General features: G+C 41.9%; 1 protein-coding gene across 1 annotated transcript in view; it reads right to left on the bottom strand.

The window, feature by feature from the left end:
• PTPN14 (protein tyrosine phosphatase non-receptor type 14) overlaps positions 1-22529 on the bottom strand; it is a 209516-nt gene that overhangs the window by 37509 nt on the left and 149478 nt on the right. The window contains exons 6-11 of the mRNA XM_017868794.1: positions 20527-20594; positions 10806-10876; positions 9645-9732; positions 5115-5203; positions 2094-2181; positions 877-959 (exon numbers count right to left, since the gene is read on the bottom strand). Of these exons, the coding sequence (XP_017724283.1) occupies positions 877-959; positions 2094-2181; positions 5115-5203; positions 9645-9732; positions 10806-10876; positions 20527-20594 (487 nt within the window). The remainder of the gene's footprint in view (positions 1-876; positions 960-2093; positions 2182-5114; positions 5204-9644; positions 9733-10805; positions 10877-20526; positions 20595-22529) is intronic.

The following is a 22529-nucleotide window of genomic DNA, read 5'->3' as shown; positions in this document are numbered from 1 at the left end:
CATGACCTGGCGCTCCAGCTATAAAGCAGCCGCGTTCTTCAGCAGGAACTGCTCTAGGACAATACTCTACATACTCTCGGATGTGTCCACTGTGGGAGTGGAAAAGCAGTTCTTCTCTTGCATTTATAACCCTGACGCTCTTTGAAACAAAATTAAACACATTGGGCGCCCAAACCGCTGAATGTATTCGGCTGAGGAACGTCTTTTGAAGGTAACCAAGAAAAAGACAACGATAGAGTGAGCCCCAGCACGCTCCATTTGAGGTCAGGTCGCATTTAAGTGCCCTCATCACACGCCTCTTTATCATCTTTATTTCCAAATTAAATTAAAAAAATACACATGGATTTGCGACACCTATGAGTGTCTTCCACATCTTCCTCTAATTACCCTGGCCTCTCATTTACAGTCAGATGACATGACCCAGGAGAACGCGCAGGGTTAGCCAACTGTGCAAGCGACACGGGGCTGAGGATGACAGGAGCGTCTTCTCTTTCAAGCTAGCTCGTCACTCTGTTACCCACTTCTGAACACACTCCGCGTCTGACACGAAGGGGCACCCTGGCAAATTGGGAACTGCTCTGCTTCTCCAAACTCCTAGCAGAGGGTTGGAAAGGCGCTAATGCGGGCCACCCCATCCAGGCAGCCTAGCATTCACAGTCAATTTGTGAATTATTCTCTCTCTGGGCATATGCACTACACTAGACAGTCTTCATCATTAACGTTTTCATTCCTGCCCTGGCTTTAGCTTACTTCTTTAGCTTCTGCAAGGAACAAGGAAAAAGAGTGAATAGGAAAAGCGACCTACAGCACCCCAAAAAGACATTAATTTAGTCTGATAAAGCCATCCAGTTGGGGGGGGACTAAATGTTTACTTACTCAGTGCAGATTTTGTTTTGTTTGTAGAACTTGTGTCGTGTGGCAAACAACCGAGAAATATACTTGGCATTTTCGATATCATCCTTGGAAAAGAAGAGACAGAGAAAAAAATAAACATCTGTTGAATTAGTTACACATTTCATTAAGATTCTTCTGAGGAGGGACACATCCCTTCCAACCTTCATCTCAAGCACAAAATAATACATGGGCCAGCAAAGTAAACCAGCCTGCTGAATTTCAGCAGCAGCTATGCCTACAAAGCCTACCAAAGAGTGGGAAAACACGCTGTCTGCCAAGGAATCCCTATGTCCAAAGTGCTGGGGTTACACTGATGAACCGGCATGTCTTTACGTAATTCCTGACCAAGCACTTTCAAAATAAATAACTGAATCAAGGCACAGCATAGAATAAACACCAGACTTCATTAAACAGGAGGCAGTGAGATGCCTTGGCTCTTGAGGAGGTACTTAACAGAAGGTCAGTCACTTAGCTTACTTCAGATTAAGCTTGGGCTACGATGGGAAAGAAAACTCAGGTCCGCCAGCAAAAGCAAATGGAATGCAATAGAAGAATCAGGGGTCACTAGATGAGGGCTGTAACTACAGTGCTGAGGAAGGCGGCATGCCAGACAATGTGATCCATCACACATAAGGCAGGTGGAGGGACCAGAGTCCTAGAGTCAAAAGTCAGCTTGGAAACCCTGTATTTTGTTTTATTTTATTATTTTATTTTTTGAGACGGAGTCTAGCTCTGTTGTCCAGGCTGCAGTACAGTGGCACGATTCCGCTTATTGCAACCTCTGCCTCCCGGGTTCAAGCGATTCTCCTGCCTCAGCCTCCCGGGTAACTGGGACTACAGGCGCCTGCTACCACGCTTGGGTAATTTTTGTGTTTTTAGTAGAGATGGGGTTTTGCCATATTGGCCAGGCTGGTCTCGAACTCCTGACCTCAAGTGATTCACCGGCCTCAGCCTCCCAAAGTACTGGGATTACAGGCATGAGCCACTTCGCCTGGCCGGAAACCTGGTATTTTAAACATGGGTATTTCATCACCACTATCCTGGAATGAGTAATGATAGCATTGACCAAGTATTAGAAAGCATCTCTTCAAGAGAATATTTACTATTTCAAGATAGGGACAGCAAGGAAAGGACATTAGGAGTTGAAAAGTCCAAAAGCTAGTGTCTTGTCAGATCCTGCCTCTGTTTGTTTTGCTTACCGTGTGAAAGAGGGCGGTCTCTTCTTTGTTGATGAGCTCCACTAGAATGGTCGACTTGTTATGAGTGATATTCCCCATGTCATTCCACCTGGTCAAAAGAAATGTCACCGTGAAAGATGTTTCAGGCATTTACGATACAGCAGAGGAGGGCTGCTTGCTGCTATCGAGTCTCATTTTACAAATTATGATTTAACTATTTTTAAGTGAAATGTTCTTTCAAAGGATAAAAGTAAAGAAAATGCAGCACGTATTCATTCAAATAGCTAAAAATTCTACATATGTCTAGATATTGCTATTTATAAATTATAGTTTTCTTTGTGACTAGCAATGAGGAAAATCTGCAAGGGACTTTTGCTTCCCCCCTCCCACTTTTTTCACATTTCCGAAGTGACAAAATATTTCCCATGACCACCACTTTTTAATGATGGAGGAGCATATATTATTAAAACGTCACGTGTTTCCAGGAACCTAAACAGAAGAATCCACATATTCTGTATTGCAATATGCACTACAGATTCATGATGCCACCTAAGAAAAAACGCCTGTTGAAGCAGGAATGACAAGAGAGATCTTTCAGGTTATAGAATAAACTTTTTGACTTTTGGACTTAGTGTCAGCTCCATATGCCGGCCACTAAGTATACATTAATTGTCTGTGTAATGTGCCTACACTTTTAGGAACATACACACACACACACACACACACACACACACACACACACACACAATCACACAGAGTTTCCTTCCCTGTCTTCATGGAGACCTTATCTAAAATGAGATACACCAAAACAAGCACCAGAGGAGGAAAGATAAGCTACTGCTTCCCATCCTACTTGGAACCAATTTCTAACCATCTTTTACCACTACCTACCCTTCACTTGGTGCCCCAACCTATTATTCCCTGCCACCGCTTTTTCACTCATATGATGCATCTGCTCATTAATACTTCTACTATCCTCTGTTTGGATAATAATTTTGAGACTCAGCTCTGGGAGTCACCTTCTCTAGGAATCCCTTCCTCATATCCCCCCTACCCACACGTGAGGAGAAGAGCCTGCTGCAGTCCCCTACCAGTCACCACATTGCATTATAATTTTTACTCCTGTGATGAGATCTCTAATGAGACCAAGTAGACCACAGGCCCCATACCCAATGCAGGGATTCTGCCTTCTTCGTTTCTGTGTTCCAAGCACTGAATCAAGTACCTGGCACACAGCACTCAATAAATGTTTGCTAGAAGAATAAAAAGCAATAATATTGCCTCTCAGCTGTATAGAGTCCGATTCTTACATCAAATCTCTATGGCAGCTATTTTTGATCCCACTTTAAAATGAGGCAATATAGACACAAATAAGTTCCTGACTTAACAAGTTTACTCTGTACGTCAGGGATGGATGAGTTCTTTACCTGGGGTTTCCAGTCTTTCCTCCAGTCATCATTCCCTTATACCAGTACCAAATGTTTTTAGGTGCCTCTGCTGGGGCAAAACTCTCTACAAGTGCTGCACCCAGCTTGCTTCGCAACCTACAGTTCTATCAGACTACATCTACGTGGACTCACAGCTACATGCTCCTTAGTGAAGGTCTCTAGAGATAAGAGATATTTGGTTTCGTCTGGCTTCATTCCTTCAAATCAACTGCTGAAATCCTAGAAACACTCAGAGCCCCACCACATGACTTCATCTAGTGGTATAATTAACATGACGCTACAGTAGATGTGAATTCTCATCTCGTAGTGGTTTCAAGATAAATGAAAAGTGCTGGAAACAGTTTCTAAGGAAAGTAAGCAAAACCTGTGAGTGGCTTACGCTCATGAAATTTCCAAATTGCAATTTTCTTCTCTTTCACTTCAATAGCTAGTGTGCAAGACTTGCTTACTTATCTGCTGTGCTGTAGGTTCAAAGACAAACTGAAACATCATTTTAACTATGGAGAACTCATAGGACACAATGCCTGGATAGCTTTGAATGGGTATAAAAATTTATAGTTACAACTCTGCACATATTTATATATTTTCCTCAATTAATTTATATTTTGTGGCAGATACATGGAGCTGACACTAAGTCCAAAAGTCAAAAAGTTCATTCTATAGCCTGAAAGATCTCTCTTGTCATTCCTGATTCAATAATGTCTCTATTCAGAGGGCAAGAGAATATCATAAAAACAATGACAGAGTGGGGATCTAGGAAAATAAAAGCCTATCAGGAAGCTTTTAGTTAGAAAATTGTCTCAAAATGGCCTACTGTAGTTGCTGATCCAGAGAGTACATGGCCAGTTAAGAGTCACTTCCAGAAGGTGGGCTATGCTTGCCTCCAAGAGCTATCTTTCATAGTGTGCCCTGGATACACAGATCCGCCTATCAGACACACATACAAGAAAGTTGTTCTTCCAATCATGGGCCATGTTGCCCTTGTAAATGAAAGCTAGAACACAGTTTATCAGATCGTTGGCATTATGATAAAATCTATGAGCACCAATACAAAGCAAGCATATTGACGTACAATGCAGGAGGAGATGGCTGCATCTCTACACTGGTACCATTCCTGATAAACGGAAAAGAAGACTGAAGTGTCAAAATAATTAAAAGTACCAAAGCCCCTAATTCATCAAAATAAATAGATTACTTTTTCAAAACACATTTTAAAATAATTGCCTTTTGTTCACATAAAATCAGTTTGCAATCTTGTGGCACAGGTGGTTCAGAACAATGGAAAGAAGTGTTTAGATTTAATGACTGACTGCAGAGCCAGTTTTCAACCAGACTCACGAAGTTTAGTTTCACCCTTGTAACTCAATAGGGTTTAACAATGTATTTCTTGGAGTCAGGTGGGAAGGGTTTCTACGAAAAGTGAGATGAATTTAACACTTAAATCCTGCAGAGGGCTCACCTTATATGAGCTGAGAAAAGTCAAATCTTATCCACTGTTTGGCTCTTAACTCATTTGGATGTTAATGTAACATTAACATTACAGTCCCTCAAGGTGAAAAAGAAAAAAGAAAAACAAACAAACAAATAAGACTACCTGTGTATTATTGCTTGTCTTCCAATTCTGTTCCTCACGAAAATCCCCATAAAGAAAATGCCAAGGTGTACACAGTTTCCATGATTGTCCTGGGTTAAGACCAACAAAAGATACTTGTGAGGACTCATGTTCACGACAACATTAGTCACAACAGCTAAGATATGGAATCAACCTGAGGGTCCATCCACAGATGAATGGATAAAGAAAACGTGGTACATGCGTACAAGGGAGTACCATTCCGCCTTAAACAGAACAAAATTGACATTTGCCACAACACAGATGGAATTGGAGAACACAATGCTAAATGAAATAAGCCAGGTACAGAAAGACAAATAACACATGTTCTCACTTATACGCGGAATCTAAAAAACTGAACTCATAGAAGCATATAGTATAATGGTGGTTACCAGAGGCTGGAGAATGGGAGGAATGGGGAGAAGATGGTCAAAGGAAATGAAGCCTTGTTAGACAGGAGGAGTAAGTTCAATATATCATGGTGACCATAGCATAGTTAGTAACAATATATTGGTGTTTTGTTGTTGTTTGTTTGTTTTGAAACAAGGTCTCACTGTTGCCCAGGGTGGAGTGCAGTGGCATGATTTTGGCTCACTGCAGCTTTGACCTCCTAGGCTCAGACAATCCTCCTACCTTAGTCTCCCAAGGAGCTGGGACTACGAGCATGTGCCACCATGCCCCACTTATTTATTTATTTATTTATTTATTTATTTATTTATTTATTTTTACAGACAGGTCTTGCTACGCTGCCCAGGCTAGTGATCCTCTATCCTTAGCCTCCCAAAGTGTTGGGATTACAGGTGTGAGCCACTGCGCCCGGCAACAATGTATTGTATTCTTGAAATCACTAAAAGAGTAAATTTTAACTGTTCTAACCACAAAGAAATATGTGAGGTAATACATATGTTAACTGGTTTGATTTAGCCACTCCACAATATACACATATTTCAAAACCCGTAGGCATCACATCCCATTTCTCACCCATGAGTAGAATGAATCATAGACAACATCATAGCAATAAAGTGAACAGCTGTGTTGGTGGGGTCAGGTCCTACAGGAACTTACCCACCACACATCCTAGTGGACTATATAGAGAGAGAGATAGATTTTTTTTTTCCTTTTTCCTCAATTTGTCACAACACATTTCCATTTTAAGAGAGAATCTCTGGATTTTCTCAGATTCATTGGGATTTGGATTTTCTCTTTCATGAATATCTATTAATGTCTTTTATTTTTTAACCTTACCAAAGTTCTTGTTTTTTAAATCATTATACATGTAATAGTTTGAAGAGTTGAATATCCTTCAGGGCTTGCTTAAAGGAAGCCAAGAGCAGACATGGACCTACCACTTCCTTGGCCCAGAGGCTGAAACTTTCACCTCTTAAAGCCCTTGATGTGTCTCTTTGCAGCTATCATCTCTGGCCCTTTCAGTGCAGAACGTCCCATTCCTCAGTGAAGGGATATTTTCTCGAATAATTACCTTTTGTTTCCCTTGTTCACTCTTTTTAGAACCCCCATTATTGAAATATTGGACATTCTGGACAGGTCCTCTAATTCTTTTATCTCCCGTCCCTGACTTACCATTACTTTGTTTTTTGGTGAGCCTTTCTCAGTTTTATCTTCTAACCTGTCTATTAAGTTGTACACTTTTGATATCATATTTTTAATTTCAGAGTTCATTTTTGTTTTCTAAATCCATCTTTTTGTAAGTACCTTATTCCTTCAAGGAGGCAAAATTAAAAAAAAGAAAAAAATATCCTGAGGCTCACTGAATAGTATTTTGAGCAGGGAGTTCTTCTTCCTGTACAACATCTGCATCTGCCAGTCAGTCCACTGCTGTTCTTATGATGTTGATCTCTGTCGTTCCTAGAAGGATACTGTGTAGAGTGATGCTTGACTGTCTGTTCGCATTTGAGAATCGGATGCTAAACGCTGGCTGGGAGCTCTCTAAGCACAGGAGGGGCTTATGGACTTCACTGGTGGGTGATCTGTTGAGCCCTGTCTTGGGGAACCCCAGATGTCATATTCTTATCTTCAGTCTGGCCTCTTGGTCCAGTCAGGTGCTTCCAATCTCCTGTCTGAGAAAGCATCACCTGGCTGCCAGGGTTCTGAGAGCGGAGTGGGAACCAGACATCTAGTGGACAAACTGTCAGTCCCTTAAGTGAAATCCTGCTTTCCCATGGGGGAGGTCTTCTTTCTGGAGCAAGAGTGGGGCCACGCACAACTAGAACTAAGATGGAAAAGAAGGACTTCTACATTCCCTAGAATACTTGATCCCATTTAAGGCACAAAGAAGGCAGGGACCTCTTCTCAACTCACCCTCTAAAGCTTACATTTGAGTAAGAGTCTTCTAACAGAGACAGAGAAAGAGTACAACCCCTGTTGGTCACAAAGCAAAAAGAGTGCTGAGAGACAATGAACCAGCAAAGACAAAAGAGAACTGTCCCATAATGCTGATTCCAGGAAGTTGAAAAGGTAACAGGAGGTATATGTGAGAAAAGAAGATAGGAGGAGTGGAATTAGAAAGAGAAGGGGAATTCTGCAGAAAGATTTCCCTGGGCACTTTGCCGCCAGAACTGTAGGGATACGGATAAGGGAAGAGTTATTCACCAAGATGGGGCAATGGGAAAAGCACAGCAGGGGTGCCTCTGGAAGCCACTCTACCCAGTATGCTGGGGACACTGCACTGGTCAAAACTTAAGGGCTCTAAATCCAACCTAGCAATGGATAAAGGCTCCAGACTCTTTGTCTTACCCATCCCAGAAGCACCCTTCGCCATGTCTATGTGCTCTGACAATACAGGAGTGACTCAGGCAGTGCCCATACCTGTATCTGTGGAACGAGGGACAGACTTGTTGGGAAGCTGACTGGTCTTCTTCTACTCTTGAAAATTTTTGAGGAACCACTCGTGGAAAAGCTCATGCTAAATTCATGTATTTTTCCTAGGATATATCATGACATGCTTTTATTTTGTCAATAAGAACTTGTACCAATCAAAAGAGAATCCAGTCTCACTCACAGCCTTTCCCTGCATATTTTCTTGTCTGCTTTTTTACTCATTGCAGAGCTGACCACATCACCACCCCCACTGGTACTGTTGCTCCCACCCCCATCCTTGGGTCACCAGGAATCATGTGGTCTATAGATGGTCATCTTAGATATGTACAGATACGTGGGGAGAAAGAGGAAAGAGGCAGTGCAGCTCCGTTACCTGAGCTTGGCAATGAGTCAGAAGTGCCTATCTTCCAACTCAGAGGAAGGTATTATAACCCTTGTTGGTCCCACTAAAGAAAGAACATACTAGAAAGCACATCAGAACCAACCACAGCAGATTTCAACATATCCTCAACTGCCCCTGTTTTCTGCAGTCCACATTAAAAAACAACACAAGCAAATTGCCGCAACAAAACCTCCAACTTCCAGGGATTGAGAAGTCAGTTTTCCAGAAGTGGAGAAAAGTTTACTCTGATTTTTCAATGACCCAAAATATGACTATATATGGGCTGCAGAAATGTAAGTGGGATGCAGATGGCTTCATAAGGCATTATTGCAAGGAAAATGGATTACAACCCTATGAAGGGCAGCTATTAGAGAAGCAAAAGAAAATTAAACAAATCTAAAAAAGAGCCATTTAGCCCTTTCTGAAAGCTGCGGCCACCCTGCTCGATTCTGCTTGATGCACATGGGCAGTTCTCATTAAGGCAAATTGCAAACGTGCAACAGAGGGGGAACTGAACACTTATAAAACAGCCAGTGGAGCCAGTCTGGAGTGAAATGTTTGTGATGAAATTGCAGGCGTCTCCCAAATTGCTGAAATGTGCCAGTTGCTTTAGGTTTCTGATCAATCTCCATTTTTTGTAAAGTTGGTCAGCAGAGAGCGGAAAATGAGTTTGGATGATGGGCTCAGCTCTGTAAATGACTATGCTCCATGACCCCCCCAACCACACCCACTTCAGGAGGTAGATGTGCTGCAAAGGATGTGATGTGCTGTAGCAGTTTCCTAGGCATAGTTTCCATAAAACACCAAAGGGGCTAGGAACCCACAATGGAGGGCCCTATAAAGCTGGAGAAATAAAACATGATTGTATACAGGAAACATTTCATTCTACCTCACAAACAATTATCCCTGTATTGGCTCAATGAAGAGAAAAAGAGAATAAGAAAACTACTGGCTAGAGTCTTCATTAATGTTTCACATGACATTGGCTGTTGACTTGTCCTGTTATAGGGCTGGAATATCAGCCTTGATACCTCCAAGGTGCCGAATTGGCTGATGCTTGGTACTCAATTAGATGGACTGTCTTATTGAACTATTCTGCTGAGGACCATGGCAAACTTCAAAATGTCTTGGTTAAGAAAAGCATTTGTTTATCTATAATAAATAGGACTTGTCAACTAATGCTGCATAGTAAAAAGAAGGCCAAGTCATTCTGGTCCACTGCTATCAACACTGATTTTCCAAATGCCAGTACAGGTAAGAGAAAATTAAAGCCAGCACAGGGCACAGCACGTTACCTTTACAGGGAAGATTTCCTGTCCAAATCCATCCAAACGTTCCACTTCATTGATGTACATCAGTTCAGCTTCTGCTGGCAGGATTCCACTAAAATCAAAATAGCATCGAAGGAAGAAATGGTTAAGGGCAGTCAGTGGAAGATCCCACTCTCCTGATGGCAAATTCCAGAGCTGTGGTTTAGCTCTAGTTTCTGGGAAGAGCAATCATTACCCAACTGTGAGGGTAGGGTGCATTACTAAGTAATTCATTAACATCTTTCCCAGTAGCCTTTTACTCAACAGGGAATAATAAGAGGAAGGTAAAGTATTTAATTAAGAGCCACAGCCCTATAAACATGAAATTATTATTCCAGACATCCCTTCAAATATGTTGCCTACTTTAAAAGAAGTTATTTTCTCCCATCTGGGAGAAATCTTCATTATGGGGAAAAAAAAAAAGGAAAAGTTTACAATGAGGATAATATTTTGGGAGTCAAACGGCCATGGCTCATGCCTATAATGCTAGCATTTTGGGAGGCTGAGGCAGGTGGATCACTTGAGGTCAGGCATTCGAGATCAGCCTGGACCACATGGTGAAATCCCGTTTCCACTAAAAATACAAAAATTAGCTGGGTGTGGTGGTGCATGAGCCTGTAATCCCAGCTACTTGAGAATCTGAGGCATGAGAACTGCTTGAACCCTGGAGGTGGAGGTTGCAATGGACCAAGATCACAGCACTGCACTCCAGTCTGGGTGACGTAGTGAGAATGTCAAAAAAAAAAAAAAAAACCCATGATGAGAGAACTTAGGATCACTGCATAGGCCTTGATATCAAACTCTTGGTGCTTCCTTGAATTAAACTTTCTCTCTTTTTCTTTCCTTCACCTGCCTATCACTCAACACAGCACTTTAGGTCTTCACTCTCTCAGCACAGGCTTCCCAGATTCTCTGAGGAAGGGAGGGAGGGAGGGAGGGACGGAGGGAGGGAAGGAAGGAACCGAGCAGTTTTCAAGTCGACATTCACCTTTTCAGAACGGAAGTACAGAGCTGAGTCACATGGTGGAAGAAATACAAGTGTGTTGGCTCAAGCCCAGAGTTGCTGATTGGGAGATGGATGCCTCCTGCCCCACAGGCAGTAAACATCTGTTGTGCAGGCAGCCCCTTACCCTCTGACTGCCTTACCTGTGGGCTTTGTGTTCTTGGGCTACCTTCTGGGTCAGCTCCTCCAGAACAGCCTCTTCCAGGGCCAAATCCTATAAGAACAGAAAGTGCTTAAGGTCACACGAGGGTGTGGGCATTTGCTATTTTGATGGCAAACCTTAAGAGCTCCCTTCCTCAGATGTTCCTGATTAGTCACATTTCCTCAATATCTCCTTTACTGCTGTAGAATTAAAGGTTGTAATTTTTAGAACTGAGTTATGATTTCTACTGTTATAGCATGGCTCTCCATTATAACAGGTTATTTCCAGGTATATTTTGGGTTGCCCCCTAAGTTCTGTGGTGCCGGGGAATAGCTCTTTTCATTCATTCTTCTCTATCTGCCTGCTTCTCAGATGTACATTTATAAAAAATGCTTTGCATGTGCTTACATATTTCTAATGCTTGGGGTATAGGCCAGTGAGTTCCCAAGCCATCATCCCTTCAAAAGTTGAGCCTAGAAAGGGACTGTGCCAGGCCTTTCTGTATACCAGGAAACGAATTCAAAACCACTGAAGGCAGAGTAGGCTCATTCTGATGTTACTTGATGGTCATGGGGGCAGAGGAAGCCATGATGGCTAAAACATCTCCAGAGAGCTCTGTAAGGCAACAGGTGTGTAGCTCACTAGTCAGCTGAACCCCAGGTCCCTGAAACCCGTGATGTGCTGACTACTGTGGGCTCAGAAGAACCGATTACACACATCTTTTCCCAACTCCCCTTCCGAAACACCACGGTGGGAGGACTGACATCATGGAAATGGGCTTGCTAAACACTGGCCAGGGAAGCACTGCTTAGGATGGTGAGATGGAATCAAGAGGAATAATCCAAAACGAGCAGACCAAAGCAATTCATTCTTCAGAAGTTGATAGAGGTAGAGATTCCAGAGTTTGTCTCATGCCTGTGGTGGCCTGGGGCTCAAGTCCCAAGCCAGCTGCTTCTAGCTTTCCTGGGCAGCAGATCCCACATATTCCAGGCTAGTAAGCACCAAGAGAGGCACAGATGGGCACCGTTTTCCTGTGAGCTTCAGAGGGGATGTCAGATGGAAGTCTGAGCTACACCCTGATGTGGGTACCTGAACCTCATCCTACTAGGAAGGGAGGTAGGTACTGATATTTTGGCAGAAATCATACCAAATGCCCCATTCCCTTGATTCTAAAATACCATTTATATAAAGATTTCATCTCCAATTTAACTTTTCATGGATGACAACACTACCCCTAAAATGTACACCTCAAAACTGTGAAAACATCCCATCTCAAATCATTAAAATGTGAAAAACCAATATATTTTAAAACTGGAAAGCAAGGGCATCATTATATGCTAAAAATTCCATAGCTCTGCATGTCCTGCTAATTCTAGAGTTCATGAGAAACTTCAGAGCAGACAGGGAATTATGGCAGCTCTTACTTTTCACGTAACTGATTAATTTGCGGTTTCCCATTTAGCCATCCATTGAAATGACTCAAGTTCATGATAAGAAATAAGTTCAACATTTTTAGTTTCATCTTGTGGAATAACAAGGATACCACAAGACTTAGAAAGTTAGCTATGTGTGTGCATCTAGGTATTGAGTAAAAACCCCATTAATTTTGAAAAGCTAATGAAGGGCATGTGGCAACAGAATAAAGTGAAGATCAAAAAGTGTTCCATTAAATCTCTGTTTCCTACTTTTAAAAAAGAAGAAGCCCAGAGGTACCCCTTCTGCTATTGTTCTCAACTTAACCGCCTCCATCTGCACCTGGGGCCTCCCTGAGGTATGTGCCCCGCCAGGGAGAGTGTGAGCGTGGCCCTGTGGGAATGAAAAATGGCAGAGCGCATGCCTGTACACAGCCACACACCTGTGGAGCGCCCTGTGTACTTGACTTTGTTCTTTTCTCTACTGAAGAAATTCCATTTAACAAATTCGGTTACATTATAAGATCAAACACAGCCATTCATCCTATCTTCCCTCCCCCACCAAAGGAATGCATTCTCTTTGAAAGTTCCAGTGGAACCAAGCAGAAAGTTTACACCCTACTAAGACTACCCCCGGCCTACTCAGCAAGGTCAACAGCTGGGCCTGGCATGCAGACCATTCTTCAATGTGATTCAGCTTCCCTTTCCAGACCTCCTTGCCCAAGAGGTCAAGTCCCAGGCCAACGCCTCTTCTAACACACACTGCTTATACATTTCCATTCGGAAGGGATGGGCCTTTACATGCTCATCCTCCCTGGGGGAACCATCCCGTCACATCATGCAGTGTGAAATGCCACATCATCCTTAGGTCCTGTCTCAGCTACCACTTCCCTCAATAGGGCTCTCCTCTCTCCCCAGCTGGACGAAAGCATTTTCGCCTTTTGACCTACCTCTTCCCCTTGTGCATGTCTCTTCTCGTATTCTGCCCACTGCATTTCTTACACGGTTATGTGTATACTCGTCTTATCCTTGATCCTTGTCTCCCACCCTGTATGAGAGTATAGGCTCCTCAAGGGCAGCAATTCTTCTTCATATCACTTAAGGGGCCTATCATAGGGCTTCTGTGCAATGACAGCTTATAAGGGCTAAATATATAGTAAGTGATCAATACATGCTTCTTGAACTGAACTCACTATGCAACATGTAAATTTTATATTGTCAAACAAAAGTTTAATTACACAGAGCTGATTAACACTGTGCCTTCTGCCTGTGCTGTGTCTGCTTACATAACAAAATCAAAAAAAAAAAAAAAGCATAGAGTGATGTTACCTGGAAAGCACACCCTTCAACGGCCTTATATTTGCAAGACAAAGAGACAGAATAATAGTGCTAATAACAATAATAATATGACAACTAAATAAACAGTTATTGAGAATTTACCACGTGGCAACTTGTATTATATATTTCATATTAGGTATTTCACATATATTATGTCCTTTAATGCTCACAACGAAATTAGGTTTGTTATTCTCATTTTTAGATGAGAAAACTGAGGCTTGGAAAGGTTAAATAACTTACCCAAAGTCATGTAGCCAATAAGGGGCACAGCTAGGATAGGGTCACAGCACTGCTCAGCAAAGGTGCCATGAAATTGCCAGCCACAGGCCACAGTGCACCCAGGATACAATGGGGCAGGGGTAGGGGCTGAAAGTGGACAGCTGATAACTAAAGTCTAGGAATATTCACAACTCAGACAAGGCTTCTGCCACATCACCTTCAGTGTCCAACAGGACTTTCTGGGATGACGAACATGTTCCATATCTGAGCTTTCCAATACAGTAGCCTCTAGACATATGCAGCTACGGTGCACTAAAAATGTAGCCAAGGCCGTTGCAGTGACTCAGCCTGTAATCCCAGAACTTTGGGAGGCCAAGGAGTGCGGATCACTTGAGGCCAGGAGTTCGAGACCAGCCTAGCCAACATGGCGAAACCCCATCTCTACTAAAAATACAAAAATTAGCTAAGCGTGGTAGCACATGCCTGTTGTCACAGGAGGGACTTAGGAGGCTGAGGCAGGAGAACTGCTTGAATCCGAAAGGCGGAGGTTGCAGTGAGCTGAGATTGCGCCACTGCACTCCAGCCTGGGTGACAGAGTGAGACTGTCTCAAAAAAAAAAAAAAAAAAATTTGTAGCCAATGCAATCAAGCAACTAAAATTTTAATTTTATTTAACTTGCATTACTTTAAATTTGAATGTAAATATCCACACATGGTTAGCGGCTACCACCCTGAAAAGAGCCATTTTAGATCCAAGAATAACAATGTCAACATTTGTCTGTCCAGTGACAAGATTATGAAGTCTATGCTGTTCACGTATCTGATTTGCCTAGTGTTTAGTGGAAACACAGTCTTATTCTGAAAGAGGTATGATGTACAAAATAACTCCTTTACTACTTCATAGCACTTTAACCTGTCAGAGCATTTTACCATCTACAAACTCATAAATATCACGCCGGTAATCACCTTTGAAAATTCTGAGAAGCACCCAAACCTGGTCTCTTCCTAAAGGCAATGTAATAAAGGCCTTTAATGAGAGTAAAGTGAATAAAATGTGGGAAATTATCAACCCTCCATTACCAACTACCCCATTTGACGCATAAATGTACACACTCTAAAATTCTAAGTTTGAGCCTCACTTTCCTCCCACCAAGCACATTGGGAAACACCCTGACTTTTGGGATGAGCTTCTGAGACATTAGAAATGTTGACTCAAGCATACTGACATTAAGCCCTATGAAGAACTTCTCTGCTAAGTAATATGTTAATCTCTTTGGAGTTTCATTTAATGAGTAGAATTAACAAGGTATGAAAACAGCAGGCACAGCAGATAATACCACTGTTTACTTGGAGGGAAATAAAGTAAGAATGGAGGCTGGACACAGTGGCTCATGCCGGTAATCCCAGCACTCTGGGAGGCCGAGGCGGGTGGATCACCTGAGGTTAAGAATTCAAGACCAGCCTGGCCAACATGGTGAAACCCCATCTCTACTAAAAATACAAAAAATTAGCTGGGCATGGTGGCACCCATCTGTAATCCCAGCTACTCGGGAGCTACTCGGGAGGCTGAGGCAGGAGGCGGAGGTTGCAGTGAGCTGAGATGGTGCCATTACATTCCAGCCTGGGCAACAAGAGTGAAACTCCATCTCAAAAAAAAAAAAAAAAAAAAAAAAGAATGGAGTTATTCATGAAAAGTTAGAGATGTGCAATATTCCCTAACCATTAAGAACAAGGTTAGCTTTGGACCAATTTAGACTGACCTCATGCACTAATATGAATAATTCCAGACTTACCTATCCTAGTCTCTCAAAACCTAAAACCTTTGTCACCAGACACTCCAATTTCTCCCATATGCCATCACTGATAAGTTGCCAGATTTTGCCTATTTTACTTCAAAATATCCCTTGCTTTGCTTTCTTGTTTTTCTTTCACTAACACCTAAATTACATCCTTTTCCCAGAACACTAAAACAGATTCCCAGCTGACCAGCTCAAATCCAGCAGTTCTCAAAGTGTGGGGTCTGCAGAACTCAAAGGTGTCCATGCATTCTAACTCCTCAGAAGTTTCCAGTCTCATCTGCCACAACTCCCCTCCAGTAGCTACAGTCAAACCAGCCAGTGGATGCTTTCTGAACACCCAGGCCACACTGCCTCTGCTCCTTCTCTGTCTAAATCATTCCTTACTCCCTACCTCTTTGCCTAACAGCTCACACGCCATTGGTCTTTCAGCCTTCCCTAATCCCCCAAGGGCATGTGACCCTTTCCCACATAAAATTTATCACACACTTTATCACACTTGGCTCTTTATTCTGATTTTGCAAACTTCCTATTTAACCAACCACACTGTAGTCTCCTTGAAAACAAGCACCATTTCTTATATAATTTCATCCCCTGGGTGTTAGTCACCCAGGTCAGTGCTTGGGGTGAAAGAGTTGGCCAAAAAAATAAGTAGTGAATAATCATGATTTCTGAAACCAGAGCCAGAATGTTGATTGGTTATAGCTGTTCCCTAAAATGGCTTTCAAATTTTTTTTTTTTTTTTTTCTGAGACGGAGTCTTGCTCTGTCGCCCAGGCTGGAGTGCAGTGGCATGATCTCAGCTCACTCCAAGCTCCGCCGCCTCCCAGGTTCACGCCATTCTCCTGCCTCGGCCTCCCCATTAGCTGGGACTACAGGCGCCCGCCACCACGCCCGGCTAGTATTTTGTATTTTAGTAGAGACGGGGTTTCACTGTGTTAGCCAGGATGGTCTTGATCTCTTGACCTCATGATCCGCCCGCCTCGGCCTCCCAAAGTGCTGGGATTACAGGCGTGAGCCACCGCGCTCAGCTCAAAATTTTTTAATCCCTCCTCATTAACACTCTTTTACTCTGAAGCTACCAACCAACCAACCAACCAACCAAAATTCCCCAGGGGTTAAAATCTAGTCTACCTTTACTTCAACCCAGGAATGGGCATTTTACTTTATTGATTCATTTTATTTTATTTTATTTTTTATATTTTGTGTCGGAGTCTTGCTCTGTCGCCCAGGCTGGAATGCAGTGGTGTGATCTTAGCTCACTGCAACCTCCACCTCCCGGGTTCAAGCGATTCTCCTGTCTCAGCCTCCTGAGTAGTTGGGACTACAGGTGCATGCCACCACACCCAGCTAATTTCTTTTTTTTTTTTTTTTTTGTATTTTAGTAGAGACAGGGTTTCACCGTGTTAGCCAGGATGGTCTTGATCTCCTGACCTCATGATCCACCCGCCTTGGCCTCCCAAAGTGCTGGGATTACAGGCTTGACCCACCGCACCCAGTCTCATTCTAAAATTTTTATGAGCACAGGCTGTGTGCCAGATGACAGTGAACAAGACAGGGTCCCTGTTTAACGACCATAGAACTAACCATCTAGCTGACAATAATAAATACATACCTATGTGCATACATAAGAATGAATAATGTCAGATACAGAAGTACACATACGAAAACTGATTTAACAGGAAGGATGGTAAGGGTGTATGAGACAGGTGGTCAAGGAAAGAAAGAGCTCTCTGGGAGGTAATATTTGAATTGAGACCTGAATGTCATAAAGATCTGAAGCAGGGCATTCCAGGCAGAGGAAACCCACATACAAAGGCTCTGGGGTGAGCAGAAGCTCAGTACGTTCAGACCAAAAAAAGAGCCAGCATGCCAGAGGGTAGAGAGTAAATGAGGGAGAGAGAGAAGCAAAGCAGGGAAGTGCCTTTTTTGTTAAAACAAAACAAAACGGCCGGGTGCGGTGGCTCAAGCCTGTAATCCCAGCACTTTGGGAGGCCGAGACGGGTGGATCACGAGGTCAGGAGATCGAGACCATCCTGGCTAACAGGGTGAAACCCCGTCTCTACTAAAAAATACAAAAAACTAGCCGGGCGAGGTGGCGGGCGCCTGTAGTCCCAGCTACTCGGGAGGCTGAGGCAGGAGAATGGCGTGAACCCGGGAGGCGGAGCTTGCAGTGAGCTGAGATCTGGCCACTGCACTCCAGCCTGGGCAACAGAGCGAGACATCGTCTCAAAAAAAAAAAAACAAAACGAAACAAAACAAAACTTTAATTCTATTGACAAATAATAATTGCATCTATTTAGAGTACAATGTGATGTTGTGACCCATGTATATATTGTGGAATGGGCAAGTTAGTCTAATTAACATATCCATCATCTCTTATAATTATCATTTCTTTGTGGTGAGAACATTTAAAACCTACTCTTTTAGTAATTTTGAAATACACATTATTATCAACGATAGTCACCTTGCTGTGCAATACATCACCAGAACTTATTCCTAACTTTGTACCCTTTGATCAACATTTCCTCCTTCCAACCAACACTCAGCTTTGGTAACCACCATTCCACTCTCTACATCTATGAGTTCAACTTTTTTTGATTTCACATACAAGTGAGATTGGGCAGTATTTGTCTTTCTGTGCCTGGTTTTTTCACTTAGCATAATGTACTCTACACTCATCCATCTTATGGCAAATGACAAAATTCTGTTCTAAGGCCAAATAGTATTCCATTGTGTGCATACACCACACTTGTACCCACTGATCTGCTGGTGAGAACTTAGGTTGCTTCCATATCTTGGCTATTACGAATAATGTGGCAATGATCATGGGAGTGTAGACATTTCCTTGACATACCATTTCATTTTCTTTAGATATATACCCAGAAGTGAGACTGCTGGATTATATGGTAGTTCTATTTTTAATTTTTCAAGGAACCTCTAAACTGTTTTGCAAAATGGCTGGAAGTTATACCTCTTTTACTCCTCATGTTCAGTAACACTTGTTACCTTTTACCCTTCATGCTCAATACTCCTCATGCTCAGTAAGACTTTACTCCTCACGCTCAATAACTTTACTCCTCATGCTCAGTAACACTTGTTATTGTCCATCTTTTTGATAACAGCCAATCTAACAGATGTGAGGTTGTATTTCATTGTGGTTTTAATTTGCATTTCCCTGATGATTAGTGATACTGGGCATTTTTCATGTGTCTGTCAGCCTTCTGTATATTTCCTTTGAGAAATGTCTATTCAGGTCCCTTGACCATTTTTTAATAGGGCTATTTGTTTCCTTGTTGAGTAGTTTGAGTTCCTTATATAGTTTGAGCCCTTATCTGATGTATAATTTTGCAAATATTTGCTTTCAATGTGGAGGTTGTCTCTTTATATCTGTTGTTTCCTTTGTTGTACAGAAGCTTTTTAGTTTGATGCAATCTCATTTATCTGTTTTTACTTTTGTTGCCTATGTTTTGGGGGTCATATGCAAGAAATCACTGCCCAGACCAATGTCACGTAGCTTTTCCCCCATGTTTTCTTCTAGTGTTTTATAATTTCAGGTCTTACATTTAAGTCTTTTTCTTTTTTTTTTTTTTTGTTAGATAAAGTCTTGCTTTGTCACCAGGCTGGAGTGCAGTGGCACAATCTCAGCTCACTGCAACCTCCGCCTCCTGGGTTCCAGCGATTCTCCTGCCTCAGCCTCCTGAGTAGATGTGACTAGAGGCGTGCGCCACCGTGCCCAGCTAATTTTTGTATTTTTAGTAGAGACGGGGTTCCACCATGTTGGCCAGGATGGCGTCCATCTCTCAACCTTGTGATCTGGCCGCCTAGGCCTCCCAAAGTGCTGAGATTATGGGCGTGAGCCACTGTGCCTGGCCACATTTAAGTCTTTAATACATTTTGAATTGATTTTTGTACAAAGGGTGAGATAAGGATCCAAATTCAATCCTCTGCATGTAGATGGCCAGTTTTTCCAGCACCAGTTGCTGAAGATACTGCCCTTTCACCAGTGTGTTCTCAGCCCCTCTGTTGAAAAATCTATTGGTTATAGATGTGTGTGATTTACTTCTGGGCATTCTATCCTGTTCCATTGGTCATTGTGTCTATTTTTTTGCTAGTCTCATATTGTTTTAATTACTACAGCTTTGAAATATAGTTTGAAATAAGGTAGTGTGGTATCTCCTGCTTACTTTTTTGCTCAAAATTACTTGGACTAATTGGGGTCTCTGGTGATTCCATATGAATTTTAGGATTGTTTTCTATTTCCATGAAGAATGATGTTAGAATTTTGATAGGGATTGCATTAATTTGTAGATTACTTTTGGCAGACATTTTAACAATATTGATTCTTCCAATCCATGAAGATGGGGTATCTTTCCATTTGTGTGGTCTTAAATTTCTTTCATCAATGTGAAATTTCATACAGAATTTTCACCTTCTCAGTTAAATTTACTCCTAGGTTTTTGGTTTTGTTTTTTTAATATCATTGTAAATGGGATTGTTTTCTGTCAACTCTCACTACTTGTATTAAACATAGTACTGGAAGTCCTAGCCAGAGCAATTAGACAAGAGAAATAAAAAACAGCCAAATAGGAAAGGAAGAAGTAAAATTATGCTTGATGATGACATGATCTTACATGTAGAAAATCCTAAATATTCCACAAAAAAACTGATAGAACTGAGAAACAAATTTAGTACAGTTTCAGGTTACAAAATCAGCATAGAAAATCAGTAGCATTTTACATACTAATAAGAAACTATCTGAAAAGAAATTAGGGAACTGTCTTGAGGCAGAAGGAGGCATTTTACCTTCTCAGTGTGTTTTATAAAACTTGCCCCTACTTTATAAATGCATCGACTTTTCCCCAGGGAATAAGCGTATGTAAAATCCTGAAATTTTCAAAGGAAAGAACTAAATGTCCAAAGAAGGTAGAAAATTAAGAAAAATGAAATTATACTTACCATAGGAAATAGCACATACTCTCTGAGGAAATCTTGAGAATCAAACTGATTATAGTCTCCAAAATCAGCTGAGAAGAAAAGAAGGTGGCAGGGCAGTATTTATTATAAGAAATTAAAGATGGCATAAAATAGGGCAAACTCATCACCACATTATTCTTCACATTTCATCCTATTTCTCACTATTATTAAATAAAAATAGTGCCAAGGTATGTTTGACGTAGTTACTTTTAACAGTACGGTAAATATCAGCATGTAAGCATCACTACGTGATTTTTTAGAAATAATGAAGAAATTTGAAAACAATTCCTAAAGGCCACCTAAACAAATTTAAACAAACCTATACTTATCTGTTTGTTAAATATGCATCAATTTGTATCTTAAGAATATTGGGCCGGGCGCGGTGGCTCAAGCCTGTAATCCCAGCACTTTGGGAGGCCGAGACGGGTGGATCACGAGGTCAGGAGATCGAGACCTAGCTAACACGGTGAAACCCCGTCTCTACTAAAAAACACAAAAAACTAGCCGGGCGAGGTGGCGGGTGCCTGTAGTTCCAGCTACTCGGGAGGCTGAGGCAGGAGAATGGCGTGAACCTGGGAGGCAGAGCTTGCAGTGAGCTGAGATCCGGCCACTGCACTCCAGCCTGGGCGACAGAGCGAGACTCTGTCTCAAAAAAAAAAAAAAAGAATATCTGCCAAGGGGACTTTTTTAACTCAAGGTTAATCTGGAGTACTAAAGAACCCATCTGTATCTTTTCATATATATGCAGCTGGAAATTCCCACTGTAAAACACCTTTGGCAAGCAACCTCAAATATCTTTCTATCTCCTAAATAACTTCACATGTTACAAGATGCCAAAAATTGTTTTCCCTGTTTTCATGTTACCGTGGTACAGTTTGAGCACATGCAAAATGAAATATATAAATGTCTTCTTATCCTGCTTGCTCTTCTAAGAACTAAACCTGCATGAAATTTTAATTTCATGTAAAATATTTAGCATCAGATAGAAACGGATCCAGGTATCTTTAAGGTAACAAGAGATATAGGATGAGAGGATACACACACCACGCACCAATGCTGAGAAGTTGCTGAGAAGGTAAAAAATAAACATCAACCTACAAACTCAGCATGTAACAAATTACCAATTAGGTGCAGCATTCAAGAATAGCAAGAATGTTACCACATTCCACCACAACTTCTATTTCTGTTGATGTATCTTTCTAAAAACCCAATAAGCATTCTCAAAAAAAAGTTATTTGCAAAGGATTAGAGGACCTTTCATCAGACTGAACAGCTAGCTTCAAGGACCCAATGAAAAGGGAATCCAGAGGAAGTTCACCAAATTCCTCAAGGATCCTCCAGTATCCAGGATGCCCATAATAAGCCTAATGACTAAGTAGTGAGAGGAAAGAGTACATGCAGTAAACAAACAAAGCTATTTATGTATGTATGTATGTATGTATGTATGTATGTATGTATGTATGTATGAATGTTTTAGAGACAGGGTCTCGCTTTGTCATCCGGGCTGGGGTGCAGTGAACTGATCATAGCTCTCTGCAGCCTCAAGCTCCTGGACTCAGGCGATCCTCCCACCTCAGCCTTCTGAGTAGCTGGGACTACAGGTGCACACCACCATGCTGGGCTAATTTTTTATTTTTACATTTTTCATAGAGACATGGTCTCGTTTTGCTGCCTAGGGTGGTCTCAAACTCCTGGTTTCAAGTAATCCTCTCGCCTTGGCCTCCTAAAGTGCTGGCATTACAGGCATGAGCCACCACACCTGGCCCAACGAAGTGTTTTAAAAGAAAAAAGACCCAATTTGACAATGAGGGACATATTGATCTTCCCCATTATTTCAACAATGCTACCTCTGATTTCTCTATCATAACTGGCCATTGTTTCTTCCCCTCCAGTCTTTAAGCAGACCGAGGTGATACATCAGATTTTGCCTGTTTCCATCCACAGAATTACAACAGAAGCTAACGGTATAGAAATTGTACTTCTAA

This window comes from Rhinopithecus bieti, unplaced genomic scaffold (genome assembly GCF_001698545.2).
Source record: "Rhinopithecus bieti isolate Rb0 unplaced genomic scaffold, ASM169854v2 scaffold_2574, whole genome shotgun sequence".
In the NCBI taxonomy this organism is placed as follows: domain Eukaryota; kingdom Metazoa; phylum Chordata; class Mammalia; order Primates; family Cercopithecidae; genus Rhinopithecus; species Rhinopithecus bieti.
This window is presented reverse-complemented; position numbering and strand designations above follow the sequence as displayed.